Source organism: Ursus maritimus, unplaced genomic scaffold (genome assembly GCF_017311325.1).
Source record: "Ursus maritimus isolate PB19 unplaced genomic scaffold, ASM1731132v1 scaffold_17, whole genome shotgun sequence".
Taxonomy (NCBI): Eukaryota; Metazoa; Chordata; class Mammalia; order Carnivora; family Ursidae; genus Ursus; species Ursus maritimus.
Genome location: NW_024424119.1, coordinates 58,761,931 through 58,774,967, shown reverse-complemented (window position 1 = coordinate 58,774,967; position 13,037 = coordinate 58,761,931). Strand labels below are relative to the sequence as shown.

General features: G+C 51.6%; 1 protein-coding gene across 2 annotated transcripts in view; it reads left to right on the top strand.

The window, feature by feature from the left end:
- Positions 1-208: 208 nt before the first annotated feature.
- The window catches only part of CAMSAP1 (calmodulin regulated spectrin associated protein 1), a 60,136-nt gene continuing 47,307 nt past the window's right edge, over positions 209-13,037 (top strand). For both annotated transcript variants that reach the window (XM_040632180.1, XM_040632179.1), the window contains exon 1: positions 209-368. In XM_040632180.1, coding sequence (XP_040488114.1) covers positions 209-368 — 160 coding nt within the window. The remainder of the gene's footprint in view (positions 369-13,037) is intronic.

Here is a 13,037-nt window from a genome sequence, read left to right as displayed (position 1 = left end):
CGCGGCCCCGCAGCATGCAGCAGCAGCACCCGCGGCGGCGGCGGCGGCGGCGGCTGTGAGGTGAGGCCGGGGCGGGGGCGGCCTCCCGGGGGCGGCGGTGCTCGCGGGCCCGGCCCCCTCGCGGGTCCCGGCGCGGCGAGGGGCGCGGCGCCTTTGTTGCGGCGGAGGCCGGGCGCCGCCCGCGCTGCAGCGGCCTTTTTGTGTGCAGATGGTGGACGCGGGCGGCTGCCCGGCCGGGGAGGGCTGGAGGAGGATGGAGGCCGCGCCCGACGGCGCCGTGGACATCGTGCCCCTGGACCGCTACGACTCGGCCCGCGCCAAGATCGCGGCCAACCTGCAGTGGATCTGCGCCAAGGCCTACGGCATAGGTGGGTCGGGGCGGGGCCGGGGCGGGGGTCCGGGGGTCGGGGTCCGGAGTCCGGGGCGGGGCGGGGGGCCGGGGTCCGGGACCGCCTTTGTGCGCGGGGTCCCGGGCCGCACGGCGCCGCGCGGGTGGCCTCCGGAGCCGGCCGGTCGCGGGCGGGGGCGCGCGGGGCGGGGGCGGGGGCGCGGGCGGGGGTCCTCCGGCAGGTGCCGCGAGGAGTCGGCGCGTCGGTCGCTGCCGGTCGGTCGCTGCCCAGGGGTGGGTGCGGGGCTTAAGTGCGGGGGCAAGCCCTGGACGCCCAGCGCTCGGGATGCGCTCGGAACCTCACACGCGGAATTCCCCAACGAGAAATTGTGTTTCAAACGGATTGTGCTTAACGAGCATCCTTACCTTTGGTTAATTCCCGTTTTGAAGAACTAGGTAACCTTGTTATTGAATCCAGTTTGTTAGGCCCTAATGTGCTTAGTGGATTAAGACGCTCCTATTTCCAGCTCTCAGAATTTTACAGACCAAGTGATTCTCGTCATGGCGTTAGTAATATCTGGGGCTTTTGTTTTGGGTACACACTGAAGAGCTAATACTGTGTGATCTGCCTTTTTATTTGAAGGCTCTTTTAAAATGGCTTTTACTCTGGTGCAGACATCCCTGTTTGTAGAGCGGCACCCAAGTGGGGAGAGCGCCCTTTGGAGACGAGCTTGGTGGACCCGGTGTGAACAGCCCCCGAGCAGGGTGGCCCTGTGACAGGATCGCACCAGTTGGAGTGGCCTGTGCGGTGGGGGAGGCTCAGTTAGTCATGAGGATAAACACGCCTGCAATCACAGCCTCCGTGCGTCGCCTTATTTTAAGTTGGTTGAATAGCATGCAAGCAGCGCGTTGTCCTTGATTTTGCAGCGTTCAGTTTTGCAGTGTTCCTATATAGCTGCACTGAAGCCTTTGCGGTTTCTGTGGAGTGTGGTGGGGGAACACCGCCGCACACGTGAATTTACATGATTTTAGGGAAAGCATGGGGTCGGTAAAAACTGTACAGGACTTGAGAGAGAGATGCAAAGAGGAATACCCAGAGCGGCCATTCAGTACCTTGCAGTCAGGTTAAGGAAAAGCCCGTGAGCGTGGTGGACCTTTGCGGCTTTGCTGGTGGCCGGCCTCATGCCTCTAGTGGGCTGTTGGCTGGCTTTTCTTTGCAGGTCACCACGTTAGTGTGTATCGCTAACCCGCGACACTTAGTCTTACCTGTTCTGCCACCTGTCCTAGCGTTGTCGTCTTCTGAGACGGCTTTCCTTCATGTGACGTTCTTGGAGCTTCCTAGCTTCGTCCAGACTTCTTGCTTTTCCACGGCTGTGTAGTATTTCACTGGAGGCCCGTTCGCTGTGCGTGGGCACTGGCCAGGCTCCAGTTCTTTGCTCAGAAGCACAGTGTATTCTTGGGTACGGCTCCTGGGGCATACGTGCAGGGTTTCACTCTCATATGTAATTTTAAGATTTTATGTATGGAAATGACTACGGTTCTGGTATTGAATTCTATATAGACACAAATACTTTTTAAAAGCCCTCTCGTTGCTTGCTTTCCAATTTCTTTAGCAAAGCAAATGCATGTTTATCTTGTTGTGTTTGGCTTTGGCGATCAGTGTGGGATTTGTCAGCTATCTGGAAATGAATGTGCGTTTCTCAGGGTTGGTCTAGTTTTATTTCCAGTACCAGATCTCTCTTTAATACTTGTTGACTCATCAGGTAATTAATTCAAAGACTCATATTAAAATAGGCCTTACAGTTTTGAAATTATCCAGGGTGGGTATTTATAGAGCAGAACGTGAGCAGGAGCTGAAGGAGAGTAGATGCTGTCCGAGGATCTAAGACTGGACTGCACATTGCCTGTCGGTTACTCGGTCACTCTCCCGTCGCAGTGGTGCGCTCGGCAAACGCTGAGTTTAGGAGGTCTGGTTTCCATTCAGTTTTGCTGAACAAGAAGGCTTTTCCATTCTGTATGTTGATTCAGAAGGGGAACAGACTTTTTTTCTAGTTGAGAGTCCCTTTAAATTTACAAATTTGGGAGATCCTAATTCACGTAATCCAGAAGACTCACCTTGGCTCAGCTTGGAGTGATTTCGTGTAGGTCATTGGTGTGGCGGTCACAGCCTGGGTGGGAGACTGCTGCTACCCAGCACACGGTCTGGTCTTTCAGGAGAGCAGAAAGGTGGAGGGGGGTGGATTTTGGTAGGATAGTTTAGATTCCTGCCCCCCCCCCCCCCGCCCCCAAATTCTCCTAATCCAGGGGCCTGTTCTTTGTTTCTTCTTTGGGACATTTCCCTGTATCTCTCCAGTTTAGTTTACAGTTAATTAGACATGGTTCTTTCAGTCTGCAACTTCAGTGGTGAGTCAGTGTTGGGAGGGTATGATGGTGAAAGTGCCTTCAATATTTTACTTGTTACAGTTGTCATTAAGTAGCTAATTGAAACTGTGCAGGAATGGAAAACATGCAGACACACTAGGGCGAGGTGCTCTGAGGCTGCCTTTATGTTCTGTGTTTGCCTTTTGGGACTCTCGGTGTCCCCCTGGGTCACTGTCTGCTGTTTGTAGTAGATGGGGAGGCTCCGGAGAGTTTCCCTGGGCCAGGCCTGGTGGTGGCGTGTGGTGATACCGAAAGGCTCCTCCAGCTTGCTGCCGCCAAGAGCTGGGGGCCACCTTGTACTTGCTTTGCCCCCCCATCTTTGGGGTGGCTGTTGTTTCATTGACAGTGGCTTCATTATTTTCTCAGAGATAATATATTGCATATGCTAAAGGTTGTTCATTTAGAAGTATCTGCAAGAAAAGAGTAGAACCTGGGTGCCCGGCTGGCATGCGGCTCTTGATATCTGAGCTGTGAGTTCAAGACCCACCTTGGGCCTAGAGCTTACTTAAAAAAAAAAAAAAAAAGGGGACACCTGGGTGGTTCAGTGGGTGAGGCGTCTGCCTTCAGCTCAGGTCATGATCCCAGGCTCCGGGGACTGAGTCCCGTGTCAGGCTCCCTGCTCAACGAGGAGCCTGCTTCTCCCTCTCCCTCTGCTGCTGCCCGTGTGTGCGCACGCGTGCACGCTCTCTCTCTCTGTCAAATAAATAAAATCTTAAAAAAAAAATAGCAAGAAAACAAAAGTAGAACCTGCTTAGCTGGAATATTTTGTGATGTCTTTTTTGGATGAAAGTTGTAACAAATTTGTAAAAAAGGAGCGAGCTGAAGTGCCATTTGTTTACAGAGCAGAGTGCCGTAAGGGGTTACTGCATTCCTGGCTTTGATTTAAGCCCATGACCTTAGAAACTTAAAGGTTTCTAGGCCTTGGTTGCAGGGGATAGTGGGACGGTATAATTTTTGTTCTCTCCCAAGGACAATGTTGAAACAACAACCAAGGAAAGTACTAGAAGGCACTCAGCTGTTTGCAGACTTGTTGCTATGTGGCCGAGTGGTGGTGATTTTCCCGTCTGAGGAGCCCTGGAAACCAGGCTGACACTGACCACACCTCAGCACTCCATGGCCAGGGCTAAGCTGCCTGAGCCGGGCAGGCCCGGAGGGGCCGCCAGGGCAGCTCCCCGGGTTGGAGAGAGCCCACGGGGCCTGTAGAGCCCACCCTTGGGGAGGGATCGACACTCTTGCCCTCTCACTCTCGCGTTGGAGTGATCAGACAACAGATCGGGATGGGAAGTCCTTCTGGCCGTTTCGGGTCTCTGCAGTGGAGCCGTTGCCGGGGTCTCGTTACACAGACCGCAGGGATAGCCTGCACTGGCTGCTTATGGATATTAGGAGCAACATCTCCTTGTTGTCATCCCCAGGGGTCACCACCTCGCTTTGTCAGTGACCTTTGGTGAAAATGAACTGTGTACTTGGAACCCGTCTCCAGGCCCCAGGACTGGAAACGGAGCCGGCTGCTGCTATCGTCCCCGGGCTGCTGGGGGAATAGGGCCGGTATGAGTCTTAGTGCGGAGGTCCACCTTTGCAAGCAAATAGTCATTTTTTTACCTGGTGATTCACTCAGATTCCTGGTTTATGAGTTCAGGTTGTATTTTTTTTTTATATATAAAAAAATTTTTTTTAAAGACTTTATTTGAGAGAGAGACAGAAAGAGCACAAGCAGGGGGAACTGCAGAGGGAGAGGGAGAAGCAGGGAGCCCAACACGAGGTTTGATCCCAGAACCCCAGGATCATGACCTGAGACGAAGGCAGACGCTTCACCACCTGAGCCGTGCAGGCGCCCCTTGATTGTATTTCTTAGTAGTCATTTGTTCTTGGCAAGAGATTTGGGGGCTTCAGAGATGAAGGTGACAGGGCAGTGTGGATGCACCTGCCAGGTTTTCTAGATACTGAAGGGGCCACTGCTTGGCCTGTGGCACGACCTTCCCTCTGCTTGGGTGCGCTGAGGACTGTCTGGGGTCTGTGATGTCAGGGTCATGGTTGTCCCGGTGGATGCCCTGTTTGCTGTGCTCAGCTACTTGTCCAATGGATGCTCGAGTTGGAAACCTCTTGGAGCAGGTGTTAGGAAAGCAGAGCCCCCAAGACGGGCTTGACTGATGTCGGGGTGGGAGGTGGGCCTGCACAGGCTCCCTTGACGGGAATATTCAGGCCTCATTCTACAGAGCTTTCCTGCTTTCATGTTGAAGTACGTAGAGATACGATCTGTGTTCTGTCTTCGTGGCCATAACGTGGATGAGTTTGTGTTTCTGAAGCTGTAGCAGTTTACACACATTGTCTTTCCTGTCCTGATGCCAGCAGATAAACGTTAACTGGAGAACGGACGTCCATCTTTCAGTTCATACTGTCCCGATCCTTTAAATTGGAGCGACCCCCAAGACAGTTGGCGGCCCTCATGCTGCAGCGTGTTAAACTTCCTCACGTATTCGCCCGGAAATCCCCTGGTGTTTCTCCTTTGTGCTACGTTTAGCCCCCCGCTGGCTCCTCGCTGCTCCTGCGGTGGATCTGTTTCTGTGGCCGTGGTACCATATGTGTACCGTGTTCTTTTTACTTCCTAGTTGAACTGTTGAACAGCTCAGGCAGCGTTCCTCTTTCATCTGATGTGAGCGTGGCCAGGATGGAGCCAGCGATACCCACGCAGCTGCTGTGTGCGTCATCGTTGTGCACACGACGTCGCGCAAGGCGTCGCTTATGGGACGAGGTCTTCCCACTGGCTCCAAGTCCACGTGAACCGTCCAGTGTGCGAAGGGACACGAACGAGTGCAGCGTGGCGGCAGTGCCATAGCTGTCTGGAGGCAGACGGGGGGCTGCCGGGTGGGGATGGGCTGCAGGGCGCAGTGGGGAGGCTGCGTGGGTCAGAGGCTCTGAAGGATGGGTAGGGTGTGGGTAGCCCCTCCAGGGGTAGAGGGGAGGGCATTGGGCTGTGTCATGTGCGGGGGAAGAAGTGCTCAACACCGAGTCGAGTAACCTCATGACAGGATTTGTGGACTGGAACAGTAGTGATTAGTTTCGGAAACGGTCTGGACCAGATGTTCTGTGGTGTTCCAAGCTGGCTAGGGATTTCTTCATGGTGTGTGCCTGCAAAGGTTTTTGTGTAGGGGGAGTGGTGTGATGAGAGACAGAGCCTGGCAAGATTGTTCTAGCAGGTTGGAGTGGGCAGAGGCTGTAGTCAGGTGGAATACCGGGATCATGTCTCAGGGCGTTTCGGCTGCCATGACAACGTTCCGTAGCCTGGATGACATCTGTCCCCCCAGCTCTGGAGGCTGCAAGTCCAGGATCCTGGTGCCGGCAGCGTCGGCGTCCTGGTGAGGCTGCTTCCTGGCTTGGGGATGGCTGTCTCCTCGATGGGGCAGCAGGGGCGGGGGAGCTCTCTGGAACCTTCTTCTAAGGGCACTAATCCCACTCGTGAGGGCTCCACCCTGTTAGCCTCCTCAGCTCCTCACTCCTTCACCTTGGGACTGGCTGTCAGTCTGTGAGTTTGGGAGGGTGCACACTGAGTCCGTAGCAGAGCTGCTGTCATTTCGGTTGATGTGCCAAGGCCTCGCCTAGTTGGTCTGCAGTGGGGGTGACAGAGCGGATGAGCCGCAGGTGTTAGGAAAGCAGAGCCCCCAAGACGGGCTTGACTGATGTCGGGGTGGGAGGTGGGCCTGCACAGGCTCCCTTGATGGGAATATTCAGGCCTCATTCTACAGAGCTTTTCTGCTTTCATGGCAGAAACTCACCTGTAAGCTTCTCTTTCTGAGTCCTCCGTCTGGCTGAGCTCTTTATACTGTGCGTGCTAACCAGTTCACTTCCGTGCTCCTCGCTGACTGCCCTCTACTCACTTCAGACTCACTCACACAAAATTAGACTTCCGTCAGTTCAGTGAGCATGTGCTGTGAACTCTGGGGTGCTTGACAGGCCTCTCGGGGCGCAGGTAGTGCCCGACCCGGCCGCACACTCAGACACCTGTGATGCAAGGCCGAGGAGACGGGAGCCTGGGAAAGGAACAAGTGCTGGGGCAGAGCAGGTAAGGGGAGGGCGAAACTCTCCTGAGGGAATCCAGAATGTTCCATTCAAGTAAGTGAGTCTGAAGTTTGTGGCTTAGGTGGGTAAGAACCGGGCGGAGGTAAGGGCACAGACAGAAGCCAGGATGAAGAGGCGGGTAGAATGTGGGCATCTTCCTGCCCAGGGGCCGACCAGCCTTGCAGCTGGGGGTGGCGCGGGCACTGGGGGCAGGGAGCTGCGGCGTGGCGGGAAGGCGAGGGTGCGCTGGGAGAAGTGCCTGGGGCCAGGTTTGGAGCGCCTTGAGTGGCTAGTGGTTGGCAGGGTGGGGATTTGTCGTGTGTGAACTGGGGAGCTGTTGAAGCTTTCTGAGGAGGGAAGAGACGTTTGAAACCTGTGCCTCTCAGAGAACTCCCTGTAGGGTAGGGTAGTGCCCGTCACTTGGCAGGTGTGCAGTGAAGAGTTTTCGTTCTGACCTTTGGGAGAATCAGCTTTGTGGAGGGACACTTACATCCTTCGTACAGCGGAGCGCACACGTTCCAGGAGTGTAGTTAGAGGGGTCTGAGCACGGTCAAGGTGAGCCCTCTCCACGGGCTGTCTCCAGGGCTCTGCGCGGGCCCTTCCAGCGGGTCCCGGCCCAGCGCCTCACCGATGTGCTCCAGGGGCTGTGGATGAGCTTGGTTTCTCTCCAGCCTCAGGTGCCTCTCCCCACACCTCAGCTACTCCCTGCGTGGCGGGGCCGGGGGGGGGCTCCGTTGCCTGGCTGCCCACTTGCTCCTGCGTGGCTGCTGGGACTTCGGCCTGCCGCGGGGAACGCCGCTGTGAGCACTCACGGACTCAGCTGTGTGTGGACCTCCATTTCCGTCGTCTTGGGGGACACCTGGCCGTGGACTTGCTGGGTCACGTGAGTGTGCTTAACTGCCCCGCCGGTTTCCAAGGTCGGCGTGTCCCCTTTCTGTTTCCACCGGCAAAGCATGAGAGTTCTAGTTGATCTGCACCCTTGCCAGCGCATGGCGTTGTCAGTCTTTTTAATTTTAGTCACTCAGTCATACAGGTTGTGCCGTCTCCCGTGGTTTGGGTATGCATTTCCCTGATGACTCACGGTGATGAGCGTTTTCTATTATGCTTATTGGCCATGTGAATCTTTTTGTTGTTGTCGTTAAGTGGTTTCAGGTCTTTGGCCAATGTTTTAAAAAATTAATCTTTTATTTTGAGATAATTGTATGTTAACATGGCATTAGTAAGAAATTACACAGAGAGGTCTTGGGCACCCTTTCCCCAGTCTCTCCGTGGTAGCTTCTTGCAAAACCGTAGTTTGGTGTCACAGCCAGGATATTGACATTGTATAAGGTAGATATAGAACATTCCGTTCCCACAAAGACCTCTTATGTTCTGTTGCCTTTTATAGCCACACCTGCCTCCCTCCCTTCTGCTTGCCTTGGGGTTAGTTTGCTCTTTTTCTAGTTTCCTGGGGTAGGTACTTAGATTATTAATCCCTTTTTGTTTTCGAGCCTAAGCTCTTGGTGCTATCAATTTTCCACTTGGTACTGCCTTTGCTACGTCCCAGATACGTTTGGTATGTTGTATTTTCATTTTCATTCAGTTCTATGAAGTTTATTTCCTCCGATGGTTCTCTTTGACCCTGAATTATTTTGTTTACGACTGTAATTTCCACGATTTTCCTGTTTTTTAGTTATTATTTCTTGTGTGGTTCTGTTGTGGTGAGGTAATACTCTGTAGGGTTTCTGTTCTCTAAAACTTGTTAGAGTTTATTTTATTGCCAGGATAAGGTCTTTTTGGGGAATGTTCCGTGGGCACTGGAGGAGATGTGTCTTCTGTTGTTGGGCGGAGTGTCCACACGTACAGCTGGGTTCTTTTGGTTGGTGGTGGTGTGCAGATCTCTGTCCTCGGTAATTTCTGTGTAGCAGCTCTCAGTGGCTGACAGGGGTGTTGGAGCCCAGAACTGTACTTGCGCCCTTGTCTGTTTCTCTTCTCAGCTCTCTGTGTTTTCTCTCCTGTCCTGAGGCTCTGTAGTTTGATGCATTCACATTTAGGATTGTAAGGTCTTCCTGATGGGTTGACCCTCTTACTGTTATGTAACATAGCTTTTTGTCCTTAGTAGTTTTCTTTTTCTTTTATCAGATACTGTTATAGCTGTTCCTGCATTTGTTTGATAACAGTGTTTTCCTGGTATAGCTTTTTTTATCCCTTTATTTTCAGCCTACTTAAGCCATCAAGTTCGAGGGGAGTTTCTTGTAAACAGCAGATAGTTGTATTACTTTTTTTTTTTTTTTTAAAGATTTTATTTATTTGACAGTGAGACCGGAAGAGAGGGAACACAAGCAGGGGGAGTGGGAGAGGGAGAAGCAGGCTTTCTGCTGAGCGGGGAGCCCGATGCAGGGCTCGATCCCAGCACCCTGGGATCATGACCTGAGCCAAAGGCAGACGCTTAACAACTGAGCCACCCAGGCACCCCATGCTTTTTTTTTTTTTTTTTTAAATCCACTCTGCCAATCTTTGTCTTTTATTTGGTGTACTTAGAGTTTTTATATTTAATGTAATTGTTGGTATTTAAGGCTTAAGTCTGACATTTTATTGTGTTTTATGTTTCTGGTTCCTGTTTTCATTTCCTGCCTTCCTGTGGATTACTGGACTACTCTTTAAGATTCCATCTTGATTTATTTATATTGTTTTTGGGTGTGTGTCTACTGTTTTCTTAGTAGTTGCTCTGGGTATCACAGTATGTATGAGTTACACCAGCTGACTGGTATTGTTCTGCCATTCCGAGTGAGGTGTGGAAAACCTTTTTCCACCTTTTGCTCTCTCTACCGTTAAATACCATTGTCATGAGTATCTGAAGGTGTTGGGGTTTTTGTTTGTCACCAGATGTAATTTAGAAAACTCATGAGTAGGACAGTCTATTGTATTTACACAAATTGTACCTCTCTGTTACTTTTCCTCCCTGAGCCTCCAGCATTCCCTCTTGTATCATTTTCTTTCTATTTGGAGAACTTCCTTTAGACAATCATTTACGGTTTGCTAGAAATTTTTTTTTAATATGTAAAAACTTTTTAAAAAAAGATTTTATTTATTTATTTGAGAGAGCACGAGAGCAAGGAGAGGGGCAGAGGGAAAGGGAGAAGCAGGCTCCCCGCTGAGCAAGGAGACTGATGTGGGTTTTGATCCCAGGACCCCGAGATCATGACCTGAACTGAAGGCAGATGCTTCACTGGCCGAGCCACCCAGGCATCCTGGAAATTATTATTTTTTTCAAGGTTTCCTCTGTTCAGGGGTGCCTGGCTGGCTTAGTCAGTTGGGCATCCATCCGACTCTTGGTTTTGGCCCAGCGTTTCTCTTCAGCTGCTTCCAAATATTTTCTTTGTCTTTAATTTTCAGAAGTTGGTGATGATATGTCTCAGTGTAGATTTCTTTGGGTTTGTGTTATTTGGGGTTCACTCGGTTTCTTGAAACCTGTGGATTTGTATTTTTTGCCATATTTGGGAGGTTTTCAGCCATGATTTCTTCTAATACTCTTTCAGCCCCACTCACTGTCCCCTCTTTTTGGGGACTCCAGTGACTTCGGGGACTCCAGTGACACGAATGTTGGCTCTCGTGTTCGTCCCCACTTGTGTTTCTTCAGCGTGCTTTCTGTCTGTGCAGGTCAGGGAACTGGTTTCTCTGTCCGCAGGCTCCACGTGTCCACTGTTGAGCCCGACCAGCCGGTGCAGTTGGTCGCTCTAGTACTCAGCTTTATATTCAGTTCTTTTATAATTTCTTTCTCTTTGCTGAAATTTTCTATTTTTCTTGTTTCAAGAGGATTGGTAATTGCTTGTGGAATCACTCTTACGATAGTTGCTTTAAAGCCCTTGTCAGAGAATTCCAACATTCACTCGCTTTGGTGCTGGTGTCAGGTGCTGGTCTTTCCTCATTAAGTCATGATTTTCCTGGTTCTGGGTGTGGTGCTTTTCCATCGTTTTCTGGTCACTCTGCGTATTGTGTTGGGAGCCTCTGGGTCCCGTTCACAGTTCCTGCAGCAGCAGCCTCCCGGGCCAGGTGCAGCACGCGGGCCCGGACCTACTTTTGTGCAGCGTGGTGCCAATGACAGTCTAACGTTTGGAGCCCAGTGGTGCCGGGACATGTGCCTGGTGTGTCTGCAGCCTCAGGGGCTCCTGCTGACGCTGCTGGCGCTGCTTTGAGGAGGCAGAAGAGCTCCCTGGCGCGGGACTGCCTGGAGCCTCTGGAGAACAGAGAGCCTTTCCCAGACCGAGTGCTTGTTGTGGTGGGGTCCCCCTGCACAAACTGTTGGGGTGGTGGTGTGTGTCTCAGGCAGGGTGGGGAAAGAGAGTACTTCTGGGCTGGGGGCTTTGTGGAAGTACGTGTTCAGATTGCTTATTAGCGGCCCTTCCTGTCCAACCCTACTGGTTCTGCCAGGCTGGCCCGCTGTAGAAGGCCTCCCGGTCAGTGTGGGGTGGGAACGAGCCCACTTGGCTTGCCTTCTGTTGCTAGGCTGAGAGTCAAGAAAACCAGGTGTGGCCACCTTCTGTCGGGTGGAAGGGTATGAGGTGCTCTGTGCCTGTGCTGTACCTCTAGTCTAGGGGTCCCAAAACAGTTTGCCGTCCTCGGGCAGCTTTCAGATTCTCCTGTGGTGGCCTTTTGACTTACTTCCAAGGTTTATGGTTGCTACACTTAGTGGAGGGGAGCAGGGAGGGACAAGTCTGTGCCACCTTGTCCTTGACCACAGGGCCCTCATGGCTGCTCTGAGTTTTGCTTTGTTTTTCAGTTTCATCCGTATTACCACGATGTTCTTTGGTGTGTACATCTCCTTTTTTATTCTGCTGGGTTTCATGAACTTTACAAGTATGGGAAAATTCCTATTTGTTGAAATATAGTTTCTGTCCCGTGTTTTCTCTCCTGCCTTTGTGGGCCTCCAGTCACATTGCTGTGACACTTGCAGGGCCTGCCACTTACCTTCTCGACTGTATGTTCTCCTTGGTGGCTGGTGTGCTGTTCACCAGTCCAGTCTATGAAATGAAGTTTAGTTACTGTATTTTTCTGTTCTAGAACTTCTGCTTTGTCATTTTTCTAATTTGCCAAGTTCTTTTTTTGTAATTTCCAAATTGTGTTTCTGCCAAAATGCTTCCTCGTCTTTTTTAAATTTTTTATTTTTATTTTATTTTAAAAGAATTTAGTTATTTATTTATTTGAGAGAGCCTGCGCACCAGCAGGGGGAGCGGCAGGCAGAGGGAGAAGCAGGCATCCCCCTGAGCAGGGAGCCCGACACGGGACTCGATCCCAGGACCCTGGGATGATGACCTGAGCCGAAGGCAGACGCTTCACCGACTGAGCCGCCCAGGCGCCCCTTCCTCTTGTCTTTTTTCCTTTCGTTGTTTTAAAGGATAGTCAGGGGAGGTCTGTAGCTAATTGCTCAGCCATGCGTCCCGAGAGCCTGTTACTTCCTCTTCGTCTTTGTTTCTTTGCAGTTTGGTTAGGAAGTGTTGGGCACTGTTTTCTTCCAGTCAGTTCTGTTTGGTTTTTTGGGCTTCCGAAGCCTGTAAATCTGTGTCTCTCACTAGGTACGGGGAGGTTTCGGCGGTGACTTCTTGAGATGCTTTTGGGCACCAGTCTCTTTTGTGCAGGAGCACAGGCGTTCGACTTCTGAAGTCGTCCCAATGCTCCCTGAGGCTCTTCTCTGCAGTCTGTGCCTTCAGCTCGATGATTTCACGCATGTGTCTCCGCTTCGCTGACCCACCTCCCCGTCCTCTTCATTCTCCCTGGTCAGGGAACGTTTCGTCAATACACTGTATTGTTCAGTTCTCAAATTTTGGTTCTTTTTTTTCTCTTTAATTTTATTTCTCTGCTGAGAACTTTTATCTTCCCATTTATTTCAAGAGTCGTGACCTTGACCTCATGGAGCCTGGTTATAATCCATGCTTTAAAGTCTGATAATTTTGACATCTGGGTCATCTCAGGGTTGGCTTCTGTTGATTGACTTTTTCTCCCAGAGAATTGGTCACATTTTCCTGCTTTTTATTTTTATTTTTTAAAAAAGATATATTATGTATTTTAGAGAGAGAGCGAGAGCGCAAGTGAGAGTGCGTGGGGGGGAGGGGCAGAGGGAGAAGGAGAGAGAATCCCAAGCAGACTTCCTGCTGAGCATGGATCCTGGAGCTTGATCCCATGACCCTGAGATCACGACCCGAGCTGAGACCAAGTCAGGTACTCAGCCAGCTGAGCCCCCCAGGTACCCCTTTCCTGT